The sequence below is a fragment of the Podarcis pityusensis genome, assembly GCF_964106645.2.
Source record: "Podarcis pityusensis genome assembly, chromosome: 9".
Classification (NCBI taxonomy): Eukaryota; Metazoa; Chordata; class Lepidosauria; order Squamata; family Lacertidae; genus Podarcis; species Podarcis pityusensis.
The window spans coordinates 53649173-53668432 of record NC_138034.1 but is presented as its reverse complement, the minus strand read 5'-3'; the positions used below and the strand labels follow the sequence as shown (position 1 = coordinate 53668432).

General features: G+C 40.2%; 1 protein-coding gene across 1 annotated transcript in view; it reads right to left on the bottom strand.

Moving 5' to 3' along the window:
• The window catches only part of COL25A1 (collagen type XXV alpha 1 chain), a 315978-nt gene that overhangs the window by 4100 nt on the left and 292618 nt on the right, over positions 1-19260 (bottom strand). Inside the window, exons 39-40 of the mRNA XM_081020440.1 lie at positions 18971-19057; positions 14056-14094 (exon numbers count right to left, since the gene is read on the bottom strand). Of these exons, the coding sequence (XP_080876566.1) occupies positions 14056-14094; positions 18971-19057 (126 nt within the window). The remainder of the gene's footprint in view (positions 1-14055; positions 14095-18970; positions 19058-19260) is intronic.

Genomic DNA, 19260 nt, shown 5'->3' with positions numbered 1-19260 from the left:
AATTGGAAAAGCAAAGACGAATGGCCATCATGAAGCAAAGGAATACAATTACTTTCTGAAGTGGGCTATTACTTCCAGTCTCTAGTGAACCCAAGCTTCCCCTTTCTGAGAAAGAGAGAGGAGATGGAACCAATGGCCAACTTTGCGTCTTCTGAGCAGTAGAGGTTGGTGGAGCAGAGTGGTTCTGCTCCCATTGCTGTGGTGGTACTGGGAGGGCAAGGGGCAACACAGCAGTGAGGTTGCATGGTGCAAATGCACCAGCAGAGCCCATTTGACGTGCAAACCACTGGAGTGCAATTTCTTCCCATCTTGCCATGTGGGTATCATGAAATCAATATTTATATTCTGAAACATGGGTTTACTCAGATAAAACAGAAACTATTTTTGCCCTTTTATGCATGTTCCGTCATCTGTTTCTTGGTTGCATCCAAAAACCTGGCAGAATAAATAATCAATTTGGTTTAAAACCAGCCAGGCTGTTGAAATTCTAGGCAGTCTTAATTTGTGCTCCAAAGCTGGGGGGGGGGGGTTGTTTTGTTTTTTACTGCCTTTAATTTTCTTTTTCTTTTTCAACTGTTCTGCATTATGATGCAAGAGATGTAGCTCTGGGCTCACATGCTTAATGGTGACCTAGTTACAAACTTTGGTTTCGAACTAAATGTAAACAAGAACCAACAAAGTCTGGGCATTGTTTCAGTGCTTCATAATGAAAATAAACAAGTGAGGGAATCTATAAGGGCTCTTAAGGACAACACACTTCCTTTGTCAATGCCTGCCCTCTAGTGGTAACAAATAGCCTCAATATCAAGGGCCCCTAAAAACATGCAAGGGTTATCAGCGAAACACTACTTATCAGGGGAGACTTATCGGTTTAGCAGTGCCCAATAAGTGCCACTAAAGCTGATCTTGTTTTCATTTGGAATGAATACTTTTTCAGCTGTATGCACATTGCCCGATGCTATTTAGTCAATGGGCGACCATTGCTAGGTGCTTAAAGAACTCCACACGTCTGTGACAAATACGTTGATAAACTTTGAATATGCTAATTTTTATATATTGATATTCCCTAGGAAGAGGGATTGTTTGGTAAACTGCACTTGGAATTGTAGCTCTGCAAGGGATTACGGGGTCTCTTAACAATCCTCAGCACCCTTTTGCCTACATTACCAGGATTTTTACGTCATTTTCTTCATTGTTTTTCTTCCTTGTACAGAGCTGTCTGAGCACCTGCTGCATCGTATATTTCTACAGCTGCTTGAAAAGCGTTCCAAATTTACCGTACATTTGGAGACTTACATTTTGTGCGAGAGAAAGGTGTCACATTCTGCAGAATGAAAGGCACATGTGAATACCCTCATCACGTGCACCGTAAAAAGCAGTAAGTATATGTAATAACATAAGGCTTGTTGATTTTGGCTGCGCACGTTTCTGCCTTTATTGCGTAATTAAAACCAACAAGTAGGGAACAGTCACTACATGTAACCAGTGCAATCCTAAAGGCAATGCTGAATTTCGGGCAGGAGATAATTCCCCTCAAAAGTCTTTTCCTGTTAAAGAATATTAAGAGCCCATCATTGAATCAATCACATAAGAGATAGTGAAAAATATGGAAAGTTCATTGACCGTTCTACCTCCTGCTGAAGTGTAAACAAGGAATTGCAAATGAAGAGGACTGAAACAATGAAATTACCAGGAACTTCTTATCTATGGATAGTTAACAGCTGCTGGGTGGGGGCAAATTTACATGATGCACCCATGTGGGTGGATGGGGAAAATTCTCAGCGTAATGGCACCATTAAATCAAGGTTAAATAGTTGGCTAAGAACTTTTGAAGAGAACTTTAACTGGAAATACTGGCTTAACGCCTATGGGCTTGGCACTTTTTACTCTTGATGTAGGTAGTGTTTTTCCATTCCTTCATGCGGAGGGAGGTGGGAAGCAGTGACAGAGCATGTTTCTAGAGAGAAGCCTACAGCATGCCAATCTGCCAGTGCCTGTTTCCAGAACTGGGGGTTATTTTCTTTTTGTGTCTGTAGAAGTCTAATCTAGGGGTGATGGGAAATGTTTGCCTGAGGGCATGAGAAGCCTATGACTTCAGCTGATTATTACAGATATGGACAATAGTGACCTAAAGAGATCTAGAAACTTTGAACATGCAACTAGAAAAACAACATTCACATCACCTTGGCCAGTTGTGATTTTATGTTTTAATTACAAAACTTAATTTTTATTAAGAATTTTAGAGGTGCAGCACTGGATCTGACAAAAGGGATGCATCCGGTCTAGTATTTTGCCTTACACAGCGGCCAGCCAGATTCCTTCAGCATCATGACATCAAGGCAACAATAGCATATAAAGCCTTTCTGGCAGAGGGTATTTTCAGAGATAAATTATATTAAGTTTCAACATATGGAGTGTACTCCAAGTTTGGGATTTTTAAGGTTAAGGGACCCCCAACTGGTAGGTCCAGTCGCGGACAACTCTGGGGTTACGGCGCTCATCTTGCTTTACTGGCCAAGGGAGCTGGCATACAGCTTCCGGGTCATGTGGCCAGCATGACTAAGCCGCTTCTGGCGAACCAGAGTAGCACACGGAAACGCCGTTTACCTTCCCGCCAGAGCAGTACCTATTTATCTACTTGCACTTTGCCGTGCTTTCGAACTGCTAGGTTGGCAGGAGCAGGGACCGAGCAACAGGAGCTCACTCCATCACGGGGATTCGAACCGCCGACCTTCTGATCGGCAACCCTAGTCTCTGTGGTTTAACCCACAGCGCTACCAGCGTCCCTAAGTTTGGGATTAGTTGACCATTTTTAAAGAAGGGCAATTTGACCTTTGTTATAAAGAACTGATTGCTTTTCTTTGAGTGACAGCCTGCCTGCTGGTGGCACAGAATTGGAAAGTATTAGAATATCTGTGTATTTCTCATTGGAAACAACAGGTATGGTTGATTGCTGTAGCAAAAAAATTAAGAAACAGATTGCATGCACTGAATAATACAAATGATGTTGGTGATTTTGTTGAAGCGTGATAACTTTTTATAAAATAATTTACTGATAACTCTGAAGAATGGCAACCACTGAAATTATAGACTCATTTAGGGGGTTGGACTAGATGACCCTTGGGGTCCCTTCCAATTCTACAGTTCCATGAAACTTAAGTAGACTGATCCATCCCGGAGGGGGGAGGGGGAGTAAGTTGGCGTTTTGTTTTTGCCTTTTCCTCCCTATTTTTCCCTCTTTTCCTGTTGTAATTGTTGTTCTATATTGGGTATATGCGAAAGCCCTCTCCTCTTGATGGTCTCTCATAAACTGCTATGCAATGCCTTTCTGCTTCTGAACCAGCATAAAGCTAGCATGACATGAGTATTAACCAATGATAAGCCTATCTGCTATGGCAGGGGCTGGGGTGATGTTTCAACCCAAGAGGCACATCCGCTTCTGGGGGACCCAGAAGTGGGCAGGGCCAGTGGTAAAAGTGAGTGGAGCAAGGAATGCAAATTTCACACTGATACAGTGGGCAAGTTTCTATAGACACATGGCTGTTTCTATCTAGGCAAGAAAGAGGCATTAACAGAGTCCAAGGACACATTCCAGCCAGGCAAAAACAAATGGGATTCTAAGTCAGACAAGTGAGGTGTGTGGGGAGAATTCAGAGGAGCAGATCAGGAAGCCTGTTTGGCCTCCAGACCTGAGTTTCTTTACTGCTGCTCTATGGAATTGGCCAATCTCCTTTTTAGATAATGTAAGCAAGGGGGCACCTAGTGGCAGTGAATTCCATAGATTAATGGTGTGAAGAAGCATTTTGTTCTGAATCTATTAGCAGTCAGTTTCACAAAGGAGATTGTTATGACACTGGGTTGATAGGGGAGAGGTGTTTTTTTTTTGGAGGGGGGGTGAAGTCTCTCTACTATACTTGATCTATAACATTTCTGCACCTTTTCCAGCTCTGTGATTATTTGTTGTTGTTGTTATTGTTATACTCCTCCCATCTGACTGAGTTGCCCTAGCCACTCTGGGCAGCTTCCAGCATATACAGAAACATAAAAAGAAATAATTTAAACATTAAAAACTTCTGTATACAGGGCTGCCTTCAAATGTCTTCAAAATAATAATAATTCATTTTCTGGGACGCGACGTCCAGAAATAAATAATTTGCTTTGAGCAAAAATTTTGATTATGGACTATAAAAGCTTGGGAGATTTTATTTTAAAAATGAACATTGTATTATTTCATCCCTTTGCTTTAATCATGGGTTGTCTGCATCTTTAATGTTACTGTTGGAAGGATATTTATGTGCCTGAAAGCATGCAGTGACATTTGCACAGGAGATATAATTAGCGCAGGGGCCTCCCAAATCAAACATTAGAGAACGAGGCAGCTGATAAATGATGGAAACCTGGGGAGCCATGTCTTAATCTAATGCACAGGCCCCTTAATTTATGAGGGTAGAGAGTAAATTACAACACAATCCTCTGCAGGAGTCCCCTGCCCAAGAGTATACCAAGTACTAAATTCAATGGGTGATATCCAATGCTTGTCATCCTCAGAGCGGACCCATTTAAATCAACAGACATAACTGAAATCTACTGATTTAATGGCTGTATGATTAATGTTGGATAATGCTCAATGGGAATATTGTGTTATGAGTTTACTGGTGGGTCGGCTGTAGCCCAGAGTCTCCCTTCTAATTCCTGGACCCAGCATGGATTAAATTGCTGGAATAGACAGGCCAGCCTGGGAATGGCCCGCTAAGTATGGGTTGTTAAGGTAACAAAATGGCCCCTGAGAGGTGCCAGAACCAAGTTCCAATGAGGACTAAACTGCTTCTGAAGCGGTTTAGTCATGCTGGTCACATGACCCAGAAAGCTGTCTGTGGACAAACGCCGGCTCCCTTGGCCTGAAAGCGAGATGAGCACCACAACCCCATAGTCACCTTTCACTGGACTTATCCGTCCAGGGGTACCTTTTACCTTCAGTGAGGAGTTCCCGCTGGAAAAAAGCCTTGGATGCAAGAGAGCCTAGGTACGCCTCTGCCAGAAACGTTATTGTGGAAAAGCAGCATATAAGTAAACTTAATACATCATAGGAGCAGAGTGGAAGGATATAGACAACACCAGTGCTTTTTTTTTCTTTCTAAAAAAAATATTTAAGGGTACTCTCATTTTGACTCAAGAAAATCACCATTTTATAGTTCAAATTGGGGGAAATAAATGAGGTAAATGGACAAAAGTACAAAGATTCACAAAATGTTTAGGGGTATGTGTACTCCTGCGTACCCCCAGAAAAAAAGCACTGGATAGCACTAAATGAATTTTTCATTTCCTTTTTTCCAGAATCTATTGTTACACATTTAAAAATCTATATTGGCTAGATAGTTTGAAAGCAATTTCCTTCCACATATGTGTGTCCATAAGCATGGCTTTTAGGATGCAGAAAATGCTGTGCTATACAATTATCAGAGCAGAATTTCAAGATGAACAGACCTTTCAGAGCTGTGGAATCTGAAAAGGTTATGTTACATATAACTATGGTTTTATTTTCCCCCCTTTCCCTTTTAATAGGAAAGGCACATTGGGTCAGCAGTAGGAAAAATCAAAATAACATATCTGTTTGAGTTTTGAAAAGTGTTTGTATGACTGAACCGCTAGATGGCAGTCTATGAGGGGTATTGAGTAAAATAAAATATAAAAGTTTTTTTCAGGCGGAATCTCTATCACAGAACATTGTAAATTTACAGAACTTAGATTAAATGCAAGATGCTGTGAAGCACGAGTGGTTTTTGTACACACCGATATGTGAAGTACCCTGTGGAGAAGAGCTATTTAAAAGAGCAGAACAACAGGCAGCAGCATGCTGGTTGAATGCTAGTTGTTCTTCCAAGTCTCTGATCGAAAGATGAAAGTTTTAGAATGCAACATGGTCCAAAAAGTACAAGAAAGCAAAAAGCCTTTGGAGGTTGTTGTTTGAGAAACGGTTTTGAAACCTTTCTGACGGAGGCTGGGGCACCAACTATAGGGGGCAGAAGGGGCTTTGGTCCCCTCAACATTTGTGGGGAGGAGGCCAAGCCAGGAGGGGTGGGTGCATGGAGGGTGAAGATCGCCTTCTGTGTTCCCCCATCCCCTGCTGCCACTGGGTGGGGGCAGGATGCGTCGTGTGATGCTGGGTCCCCTCAAGGTGAGGGGCAAGTCGGTGCCCCTGACAGAGGCCCTCACCCAAGTTCCAGTGATTTTAGAGAATTTTCCTGAGCAAATTTAGCAGTCATGGGATACTAAGGCAAGGATTTTTGTGGCTCAGTTAACCTGTTAAGAAGCAGGCAGCAGGAATGAATTGAGTTCTTGCAGTTTCCAAGCTGTTTGGTGAATGAGTAAATTTGTAAGAACACTCTTAAATGGAAGGTTTTAGTGTTTTTGAAATTTCATGTGCTAGGCAGAGGCAAACACTGGCCAGTATGTTCAAGACCACCTGGAATAAAATATTGGTATTTAAGCCAACTACTTCTTCAGATTAAAATTTTAAATAGTTGATCATTTAGAAAGACACTATCACAGAAACTGCACTGTGTAAAGGGTACCTTTTTTGAAACGGCAAGCTTGTTTTTACAACTCAGGGAGAGCAAAGAGAAAACACAAAACACCCTCAATAGTAAGATTAAGAGTTTAATAATTACACACTTTTTACATTATGAAAATAAGTCATAAATAGTGTAAAAATAATTCTGAAGATCAACTTCTCACAAGCTAGGAACAAAAACCAAATACAAAACTCAAAGAAACAGGAACAATTTTAAAACTGTAAAGAACAGGAGAAACCAGGAAAATTTGACAAAGAAAAGAAACAATTCATACTGTTTCATTTGGCTCAGCCTTGAATTATGTCTGAACCAGAAGCCACACTTAAGTAAAAATGTATAACAAATCAAAAGTGATGATTTAAGCCTTGAAATTATTTACACAGCCATAGTTTTACAGTGAAATGACACTCAGAATATGTGATATGAGAATGACTCATGTAATGTTTCCCACAGTGATAATTCACTCCAAATCTCATCATCTTCTTTTAAGAAAGACTGCTATGAAATATCAAAATAACTGCACATACAGGTCAATTAAAAAAAGTAAAAAACACAAATTAAAAATATAATATTTTCCAAAAAGAAAAATGATCAGATACATACACCTTTAAAAATTGTTACCAGGTTGCATTATACTACACTTCCCAAACATGTACAACAGAAAAATATCCACAATGAATGGGCAAAATCCATTGGGAAGCTCTCCTACACAAGCTCCAATATGAAAGTTGCATAAGGCTTTGATAGTATTGTTCTGAGTATGGGGAGTTAAGCTGTATGCCAGACCCCGCTAAATCCCTGGATTGAGCAAGTGTTAATATTTAATCAAGGGTTCTAATTATTGGACAAGCAAGGCTAGCCTCCTGGTGACTAGCCATTCAGGGGAACAAAGGAAAACAGCTCTGTGAGACCCTCTTGGGGTGTTAATGCTGGGAAACCCTCCATCGTAGGCTCAGGCTGTATATATCTGCTGTGTCTCATTCCAAAAGGAAACACAAACCCTGGGTAATACGTGCTTGGAACCCCTGGAATCTCACAACATTTGGAGATTGGGATTGCATGCGACAGTATTATTGTGTAGCGCCCTTTCATTTTATTGGAAATGCCCTGGAGAGCTGGACAAAGGATTGTGGCCAACATTAACAACATTTAAAATAAACCCCTCTCCCAATCAAATGCTTCCAAATTACCTCAAAGCAGTACCAAGTGTGACTGAGTAGATTTAGATGGATTTTCAGCAAAAAGGTTTAAAGGTAAACACTGAAGGTCCCTGCTGGAATAAGGCCCCCTGATAATCCAAGGAAAGACAATTCTATTTCTGAGCAGCATAGTAAACAGGATGCATTTCAAATACCAATATTTTTTAAAAATGCAAACAAACTCCCAATATTACAGAAACCTTATCCTTTTTAGCATCCATTTTGCTGTTTTGGTGACCTTGTCACATGGTCAGACAGCAATGATCAGAAATCAATGTGACACACACACCCCGGCAGTGTTTAGCCAATCATCGGGCAGTTTCAGAAATGAATTGTATATTTCATAGCACTGAACCATTCAGACTGATATTGAGATGCCACACAAGAAAAAAAAAGAAAGATGTTTCTCTTAACAGCTTTAGGTCTCATTGTTCAAAGCTCCTGGAGACCATGTTGACACAACTTGTGTTTTTATTCTACTTATTTATTTCAATGTAGTTTTTGGTGTGAAAAGGAAAAGTCTCTTTTTAGGTAAAACAAAAAGATACAGATATAACTGTATGACAGTCAAGTAACAGAGCTTAGAAAGCTTGCAAAGAAAATGCATGTCATCAAAAACCTCATTCTCTTGTAGAAGAGTGCACCCATTCTTGTAGCTTTTACTCTTAAAAAAATAATTACACAGAACAATTCCATTATACAAAATAAATCCAACCATGTATTCTCATAGTTAACAATGCCCTATGTAAACCAGAGTTGCATCCAGCAGTTCTGTACGGTGAATAAATTCAGAACCTACAAGAATGTTACTGGATCGCCTCTTGCCTGTTCTTAGCCAGCATTAACATTTTGGGGCATTTTTATTGCACCAAAAGTCAAAATTCCACCTCTGGGTTCCCTTAATTGAAAGCAACAACCCAGAAACAACAAAATTAAACAGTAACGCAACAGCAAAGCTTAATAGATATCTTTCCAGTCCCATATAAAACTAAAATACTTTCAAGCCTGTACATAATACTGACGATGAAGAACAATGCATTTCAAGTCTTTATAGCATGATACATAGGCAAACATAAAGAAAAGTCATTTGACAGTGAGAAGAAATACAACAACTCTACTTCAAGAGCCCTGGGTGCTTTGAGGCACACATGGAGCTCCTTCATGATCATTAACTTCAATGGAAAGTCTGCATACACAACTTGTGAAAACATGAATTCACCCTCCATTTAAATGAACAGCATAGGAAAGTAGTTGGGAGATCTTTGGGCACACAGTTGAAACCTCTGGATGAGTTTGATTGTATCTAAGCCTCTTATAGACACAATATGGAACATGACATCACTCAACCTCTCTATAACATCTCTCTGTTATTCTAAAATTACAAACAGATTAGAGAAATGAATGCTTCATTATGAACTGTGGTCCTACATCATCCCTTGCAATTATCTGTTCTGTAAGCACCCTGGAAGATACAATTCCTCAGTTTATGGAAATTAAAGAAAAGCAGCTTCTCCATTTATGGAGCTAAAGGAAAGATTAATCTGAAACATGTTGGTTTCAGGCATGCTGTTTCTTTGTTGAGTAAAAGATACCCATGAGGACGAACACCAAATAAATATTGCAGGGAGGTGTGTGTTGAGGGGTGGGGTGGGGAACAGCAAAAGAAAAATAATCACAGAAACAAGAAGTTGGAGTTGCAGAACTTAAGTAAACTCAAGCTGTGTCCAATGTTTGAACTGAAAGAAAAAAGATCACACCGCCAACAAACCTGCAGATTTTAAGCAAAGGAAACCTGCGGCAGCAAAACATAAACAGCTACACTAGAGACACACAATAAGAAGAAAAAATAGCACCAAAATAATTGTCAAAGATCAACACAAAAGGCACTGCATGTCTTCCAAAAGTGATTGTATGGCTAGAATGAGCACATTTGCACTTTCATCAGGCAACAGATATTTTTAAAAATCAGACACTATTTTGCTATCTCACCAACTGACTTATCAGATCACAATGTAGTTCTACTAGGATGGCGTTTTCAAAATGGAATCGGCTCTTGCTAACAAGCAAAAGCATTTTAATTACAATGGGCAAGAATTAAGATGACTGAATGGCCAGTTCTAAGCAGATGTATGCCAAACTCATGGAGCAATAAATGAGGGAAAGAAAGAAAATGAAAACCAACTCAGGCAGGCGTACGGAACCAGTAGCCCTCCAGGTCTTGTCGGACTCGCGTCCCATCAGCCGCAGCTGTCATGGCCAATGGTTAGCTCTAAATAGGAGTTGTAGTCCAACAACAGCTGGAGGACCACTGGTTCCCTTCTCCTGAAGTTCACACAGTACATACCTGTCTGTTGCTAAATATATCAAAATGACTGGTGACCACAATGGGAATTGCTGGCAGCTGCTTCTGTGATTATATAAAATCACATGTTACATTGATCTGTATGCCAATTGGTGGTTGGCAGCTAGAGCAAAGTAGACTGGCATGCAAATTTATTAATTTACAAAGACACCATTCATGAACTTAATTTCACTCTAAAATTAGTGGTTGATACCCCATTGTTAGCTCATTTAAAGTGGATTGAAAATGTGTGTTAAGGGTTTGACATAGGGGTCAATGGAGCTCCATTTTGTGACCCTTGGCAAGTTTGCTTGCAAGCCACATGTTGGGACACTAAAGGATGTGCTACAGGTTTGCGTGTAGCCCTTACATCTGATCCAGCCTCCCCACTCCACCTGTTCACATTTCTTGAGCAGATCTTGCATAATTTGACCAAGTGTAAAGGAAGAGTTAAATGGGAACATGAGAAGAGCTCACACATTCTTCATTTTTGACACATTGCCTCTGTGTGCATCTGTGCATTGCATGAGTGCTAGGGTGGGGAAATGGCTCTGTTTAGTCCTGTAGGGAACCTTCTGTAGTCAGACAAGGAAGGCTCATAACCCTCTTGTTTTAAATCACAAGAGGGGTGAATGGAGACACTTGTGCCTTAATAATCTGAAATACAAACTAATAAAAATGTACATTGGAATGTACACAGGGAGTTGACAGGCTCCATTTCTACATAATGAGATTGGTTATGAATACTGACATCAGAACATATTTAAAATTATGCATTAAATGTCTTGGGATGCAATAACAAACTTCTTGCATTGCGGATAAATTGTTCAAAGATATGTTTTATTTGCATGTGTGCATTAATGTTAGTGTGTGTGTACACCTGTATGCACACACATGCAGATCAATATAACTTATCTCATTTATTTAAAATGCTTAAATCCTGTCTTTCTACACACACAGGGCAGCCTACAATAAAAATTAAAACAGAATCGCAACAACAAATAAAGCAGTTAGCAAAGACAGCATCCTTTTTCTGAGTTCCCTGAGCACCTGATCTTTCTTTTCTCTTGCTGCTCAGAGGCCATCACTGAAACTTTGGCAAAATATTTGTTAGAACTATTAAGACAAAAGCTTCAGCATTAAAGCAGTTATTGTTGAACAGAAATTTCCCCAGCTCTTTGGGGTGCGTGGGAAAGGAAGTTGTTTTGAAGGGGGGGGGTATTCTTTTCATTAAATGGTTTTGACATTCTGAAAATGAAATCTGAAATGAAAATGAAACATTATGAAAATGAAATCCAAAGTAAAAGTACAAATGAGTTCTGGAGATACTATTGATTCATGGGCAGAAGGCAGTACTGTACTAAGCTAATGGTATGGTTCAGACATGATAGTTTATTGTGATGACAATTATCTTTGGTGAGCTTTGGGTTTGGGCACTCCACTCTGCCCCCTGGCACAGTAGTGAGAAGGAGTTTTGAAGTGTGCACTCCAATTTCAGATTAACTGCAGCTTGTATTGATGCTCAAAGTCCTAAACAAACTGTGGTTAATCTTAAATATGCACTTAAGATTAGCCATACTTTAGGGATAGGGTAGCATACTATACTGCAGTTCATCTAAAATGAAAATGTAAGCATTTGTTCTCCTTGCACATGTACCAGAGGAGGTGCATGAGCCCAAGGCTTGCTGCAACATATTATCATCATGCTAAACAATGGTTTAGTGTGATGTCCAAAGTAGCCATTATTTGGAAATGGAATCATTATGAGGTGATGCACATGACATTTCTGGAGCAACTGATGCTTGTCTCCAGAAACACATGACTGTGTCTTCCTCACATTATTTCACACATGTATGAAATCTCTTATTTGGTCAGACTTTTTTATGAATGTACATAGAAGTTTAATCACCATTTCAACACTGGCAATGATTTTTTTTAAAAGCAAAGTAAAAAATGCAACATAAATTAGTTTCTCGGGGTGTCTACAAATGTACTTTATGAATACAAGTCTAAAGATTTGAAAGTTAAGCAGATGTGTTCAAAACAGAGAAATGAAAGCTGGTTTTTTTAAGCAATATGCAACACAATCGGAACACATTCAGAAGTTCCACTGAATTCAATGGGTTTTTGTCCCAGAGAAGAATGCACAGGATTGCAGTCTAAAACTCAGATGACATTCATTATACATTTGAGATAAAAATGTTGCTGTTACTGTCATGTAATATTCTTTTCCTATTGCATACTCTTTGGGCTACAGAACCCCAAAACAGGACAACTGTAGAAGGAAAAAAAGGTATATGAATAAATGTGTTCATATGAATTAAAAAGAAACAAATCCCTGCTTTGCAGCAGTAAAGACCTTATAGATCCAAAAAAAGACAACACTGAAAGAAGTTGAACACAAGTGCATTTTTCAGAACTTAAATTTCAGGAAGCATGTATCTGCTGCATGTTAGCGAACTGAAACACAAATAAAATAAAATATATTTTCCCAAAATCCTATAAGCATTTGATATTTCATCAGGAACTTCTAAAATTCAAATGGCGAGCCATATACAGTCATGTCTGTTCCATTGCTTTAGGCATTTCATGGTATCTTTTGTCAAGAATCCTTGCCTTCAAAAATCTCAAAATGCAGTATGTGAAACAAATACTGCAACAATCCTTGAAAATGGTCATGTCGATACTGAGACCTATCATCAAATGATCCTTTTGGTATCTCTCTGCAGCTTCATCAACCTACTCGCAAAGCAAGATCTTCATGCTTCTTTCCTCCTTGGTTAAATAGTCAACAGGGACTAGTGTTGAAATCCACCCAATTTGAATGGCTTGTGACTGCGAGGAGTGCAAGCAAACAGAGGCTGATGAAGAGGTTTCACCCTTTTGACAAAGGTGGCTTCATAACCCAGAAGACTGAAAGCCATCCACCGCTGGAAGGAACTGCAGCTCCCTCCAAATTCAAGACCATTGTCTTAATTTCCTCCTCCTATCATTTTTTTGCAATAAGCCATGGTGTGACTCCCTTAAGATGACAAAAAAGAACAATTCAGGTGTCTGAATGAAAAGTCACAGCAAGCAACCATTGTAGCTCACGGGGATGATCACACAACAAGCTGTTTTGGCACACGAGTCATGCTTCTGATTTTAGTCAGCACAAGCAAATATGTGAGCTATGAACCAGTGATAAGATTGATGAAGGTGAACATGGAAGCCAAGTCACTGTATTCCAATGGCAATCGGGTACAGTACGTTTCATAGCACTGAGCTCATATTTGGTCACAGTTTCATGTAAACTAGTTCATGGCACTTGTTGTCCATGCAGGCCCAAAAGAAGACAAACAAAGAAAAAACTGGAAAACTGCAGAAACAACTCAAATGTCTATGAGTGATCACTCTGTAAAGATTAACTCTGTATAGAGACTAATACTTGATTTTGCAAGTTTGTTGCAGTTTATATTTTGTTGAATTGCAGATGTATGTGAAGAATAGAGGTACACATGGACTACTGCAAACAAGTAGAAGCAGCTACGTGTAAACATATTTCAGACTTGTAAAATCAATGGTTCCATTTTCAACTATAAATACAAGAGCGGAGTGTTATATACACAACTTCATGCTTGCAAAGTTAGATTCATCACTGCAAAAAACAAAGAAACAACATTTTGGCAAGGTTAGTAATGAGCTCAAATGTCTGCTTCAACTAAGTAATGGGCTGAATGAAGAGCTATCTCTGATCTCCCATGAGTGGGAAATGGGACAGTTTGGACTGACTCCCCCTTCCCGCTGTTTCCCTCAAGAACAGTGTGAAAGTCTAGAGGAAATTGGCAAAATCTTCCTTTCTACAGTCTAAGCATTTTGATAATATTCTGCCATTCCCCTTGATTGTCCAAACTTAATTTGCCTAATAAAAAGTGGACATACAAGATGATTTTCAGCACCTCACCTTTTGCCAACAACCAGGCATTGGTAAGCCATCTGGTCCCTGTTTGAAGAACAAAGTTCATGATTAAGGTTTAACAACATCTCTCAACAAGCACCCACACCCACACCATTCCATATCTCACAAATGAAAACTTGTTTAGGAAGATAAGTAAGATTGAAACATTCAGCAGAAAAATGGGTGGGATGCATGAAGATTCTCTTAACACACATAATCCTGTGTTCCTTGGATTTTCTGAAAAACAATTAACCACCATAGGAACACTTTAAAGATTAACAAGTGCCTTATTTCATGCAAATTTATTTGTGGCTTTGAGATCTCCATTGATCCATATGTAATTGTGGTAATGGAAGGACAATTAGAGTTCCACTGCAGCAAGAAGGATGTTGTAGGTGGCCTTTACCAGTTTACTGCCTTGGATCAACTGTGGAGTTGAACTGGACTAGTTAGTCCATTTAGGCAGGACAGGATAGGCTTGGAAAATGACAAAACTATTCAGAATAATCTTTCCATGAGCAAGAGTGTATCATTTCTATCTGGAATTACTCTCCCGGGAGTAAATCAATTCAGCTGTAGGCTAGCTAAACCCAAACATGCTGGTTTATTTTCAGTAAGAACGTGTTTAGAATTAAAACTCTCTACATGAAAACTAATGAAAACTAAATTCACAGAAACAATAAGAGTGTAAGAAGAGTCCTGGATCAGAACAGACTAGTATTCTGGCCTATCGGATGCCCATGAAAAGCTCGTAAAGGAGGGCATGAGTGCAACAACACTACCCTCTTGTGATTCCCCAGCAACTGGTATTCAGAGACATCCTGCCTCTGATACTGGCCATAATATAGCCATCATGACTAGTAGTTAGTGGGAGGGGTGTCTTGATCACGTGAAGCCCTTACGCATGTGCAGGAGCTCATGCATTTGGAGTTGCTTCACAAAAAACCACATGCAATGCAGAGTGGCTGAAAGAAGAGATGTGATTTTAGGAGAGGGGCTAAAGGTATTGACTACAATGTTGCCCTCCACATGAGTAACATATGCATAGGGCATGGGTAGGCATGCTAAGGCCCGGGGCCCAGATCCGGCCCAATCGCCTTATAAATCCGGCCTGCCTACGGTCCAGGAATCAGCATGTCTTTACATGGGTGCTTTTATTCAAAATGCATTTGTGCTTTTATTCAAAATGCATCTCTGGGTTATTTGTGGGGCATAGGAATTCGTTCATTTTTTCTTCAAAATATAGTCCGGCTCCCCACAAGGTCTGAGGGACAGTGGACTGGCCCCCTGCTGAAAAAGTTTGCTGACCCCTGGCATAGGGCTTCAGAGTACCTGAATATAAGTTCTACCATCCTCATTGGCCTCAGTAGAATCAGAAAGTGGCAGATGATGGGGGGCTGGAGCAAAGAGGCCCCATCTTAGCACCTGAGTTGGCGTGGGCATGCTGGGAACCATTGGAGCAAACAGGATTGTTTATTCCCCCCCCCCCCATTTTAAATACCTTTTCTATTCACTGGGCAGCTGGCCAAATATGTCCACAGTGACAAGTCATTTTATTATTCTTTTAAAATATATTGGGCAGTAGCCAATTGAGTGCTTCCTACCACTAGTGCAAGGATTTTGGTTGTTTAATGGAATTTCCCTTTCTTCTCTTCTCTTCTCCTATCCCCATCTCACCCCCACATCTGTCCTTGGTATTTCCCCAATCCTCTGGAGCAAATTTGGGAAGAACATGGGAGACATGTAGGTAGAGGAGCAGGACGGACAGTTCCATTGTCTAAGTGGAAATATTGAAATAGTTCGTGAGTGGGCCCAATTCAAGGTCAAGGCAGTTGTGTAATTTACACTTGGAATTTTTTTTTTGCCAACAAATTTCCTTTTGGGAGATCTTCAATAATTTGAGCAAACAACAACACCACTGCTAGTGGCTATTAAGTTTGTCCTATAGCTGCCTGCCTTCCGTTTACTTCCAGACAGAAATGATACTGCAAACCTTCCCCCCCTTTACGAATCATGAAGGCATGCTTGATTTACTTGCAACCAAATACATAAACTATAAGTTATCATTAATCAGAGGCAAACCAAATATAACATGGACTGTGTAGTCAGATAAATATTCATTTGATAACTTAGATTAGAAACATTGTGCTTGAAATAAAACCTACTTAACTTTAACATTCGTGCTTAAACTATACAAACAGTATCAGAACATGCAGATCAGCTGTAACTGCTAACCATTAAAAAGCCTTTGGCATTTTCTAGAAATGTGTAAATAATGTTGATTTTTAAAATGAATGAAAATAATAAGAATAATATTTTGATAATAATGAAAATAAAGAGTGTTGCCAGATTGGTACAAGGGAGAGGGATCGATGAGTAGAATTTTAGTATAGGTAGGAGCTTGAACTCATGCTAACATAAAGTTGGGAACTGTTGTGTATATTGTGGGAAATTAAGTTTCAAAGGAAAGACTGTTACACTGGAAACATTTAAGAAACAAAGACAGTGAGGGCTTTGGGCTGCAGGCCATTAACTCCTTACAAATGTCTGAGAAGTGTGTAGCATTCCAATATATAAGAGTGGAACTGTTCATAGGACTGCAGACACATTAGTGAGGTCCTAAAGACTAGTTCCAAGTCATCCTAAATGCCTATATAATTTTAGGCAAAAAACAACAACAAAAAACCCAAACCTATACCATCGTCTCCATATTTTTAACATTGGCAGCAGTAGAGAGCTCCATGGAGGATTTTGATTAAAGTGCCTATTCTAATACATCAAAAAACATTTTTCATTAACAATATCAGGGGAATATCTTTACTCACACATGCGCAGAGAACTCTGTTAGCATAGAATAGACTGGAGCAGCTCTGTTGTCCAACAGATATGGTACACATTAGAGCCCATGGTCTTGATCCTTTGTGCATTAACAGAGCTCCTTCCTGTGTGTGTATTTTCCCTTTCATTTAAACAGAAGAGTATGAATGAAGCTATCCCATCTACGGAAGTTAACAAGGTGTGGTGCAGTTGTCAGAGGGCTGGACTAGGATATGGAAGACCAAGGCATAAATCCCTGCTCAGTCTTGGAGCTCACTGGGTGACTAAGGCAAGCCACAGTCTCTCAATCTAACCTAGCTCACAGGGTTGTTGCAAGGAGAAAAATGGGGAGGGGGGAATCTCATATACTGCCTTGAGCTTCCTGGAGAAAAGGCGGGATATAAATGTAATGAATGAATAGGCACACATAGGTGCGCTTGAATTCCAGTGCCCACAAGTGCTTACTGAAGTGGGGTGTCCGTGTATACCAGGGGTTGTCAACCTGGTCCCTACTTCCCACTAGTGGGTGTTTCAGGATTCTAGGTGGGCAGTAGAGGGTTCTACGGCACAAGCGGAATCCTTCTTCCATTGGGCACTGGTGGGTGGTAAGGAAATTTACCATCAAGAAAGATGCATTATTGGGTGGTAGGTATAAAAAGGTTGACTACCCCTGGTGTACACAGTGGAGCTACCATATTAATATTACTGCAGGGAATAAAATATGATCTCGCATTAAAGTGGCTTGGATTAGAGATTAATTCCTCCCCCTGCCTGTGCATATATAGTACCCTTGCTTAATTTAAAAAGAAAAGCCACAGAAGCAGTCTGAATACAGTCATACCTCGGGTTGAATGCGCTTCAGGTTGAGCGCGTTCGAGTTGCGCTCCGCGGCAACCTGGAAGTAATGGAGCGTGTTACTTCCAGGTTTCGTTGCTTGCACATGCGCAGATGCTCAAAATGACGTCACGCGCATGCGCAGAAGCAGCGAAAAGCGACGCATGTGTGCGCAGACGTGCCGTCGCTAGTTACATTTGCTTCTAGATGCGAATGGGGCTCCGGAACGGATCCCGGTCGTATCCAGAGGTACCACTGTACTTAAAAGTTTGGAACATGTTCAGGAATGAGCTAAGATAAAATGTGTAGGGCAGGAATAAAAATGATACGTTCTTTAAATTGGGCATCCCTGTGGTTTATATATCTGGTTTGTGTCAGCAAAGAGGGCAACTTCATTCTTGTAAGTAGGGATAGAACACATTTTGGTGGTGGTGGTGAGGATGGGGAGAGAGACAAGCAATCTTGAAGTAGGGTGGGTGGGAATTACACTTATTGTCAATGCTGGAATAAAACAAACTCAGAATCATTGTATGGTGGCGGGCGCAAAGTGCTTAGTGTTACGTTGCAGATGTTGATAGGATGTTGTGATCTCTGGATACTGTTACGATCACCAAAGCAGCCAGTTTGATCATGCACATGCATGTACGGGGACATGTAAATGTAAAGTCTGGTCAGTTTAAACTTTACATTGGAAACAGCTGACTAGAAACACAGGAATTGCATGCGGGTTGGTAGGAAAGAGCAATACTGTACCAATTGGCAAGGGGCATCCAGCCCATCCAGGCCTGGCTGGCCTGGCTCCCCTTTTTCCCCCTTAATTCCTCGGAATCCCTGTTTGTAAAGATTAACTTGCAACGTTACTAAGAAATATATTTTGCATTGACTTTGCTGGAATAAACAAAGGAGGAAGGAACAAAAGGAGGAGCAAGCTAACAGGAGGGTTATAATGTTGGTATTTTGCTTCTCAGAAATAAGCCACGTAGCAGAGCAAGTGACCTGTATGACAAAATATTGCTAATAATTGCAAATGCAAGCCTTTATGCCACAAATTATGGAAATGTTTGCCGTTAATATCTATTCTATTTTTAAAATCTTCACTTTCTTTTGGAAAGAGTTAGATGAAATGTCACCATTTCTTTAAATGGGCAACAGGATTCTTCAGTCTGAATACCAGCATTAGACAATATCAGTAGCTTGCTCCTCCTCATATTGCAGCGACCTACTATATTACTGTAAGAGGAGACATGTCCAATACACAAGTGAGACGTACCAATGGGCAAGGTGCATCTAATCCAGGGGCACCCTGTTCTCCTTTCTCCCCTTTAGGCCCCTTTTTGCCTTTCTTTCCCTTTTCCCCCTGTGGACACAATGGTTTGGACAAAACAAATGTTTCATTCTTTTCAGGGAAAAAAAGAGAGAGATGCTTTAAAAGATTTTTTTTAAGCCAATGGAGGGCTGAAAGGACACTTACCACTGTGTTCTACTTTGCATGATGCATTATGTGGAAAAATAAATGGTGATCATGAGCAACAACTGCATCAGTTGGGTTTTACTGAGCTT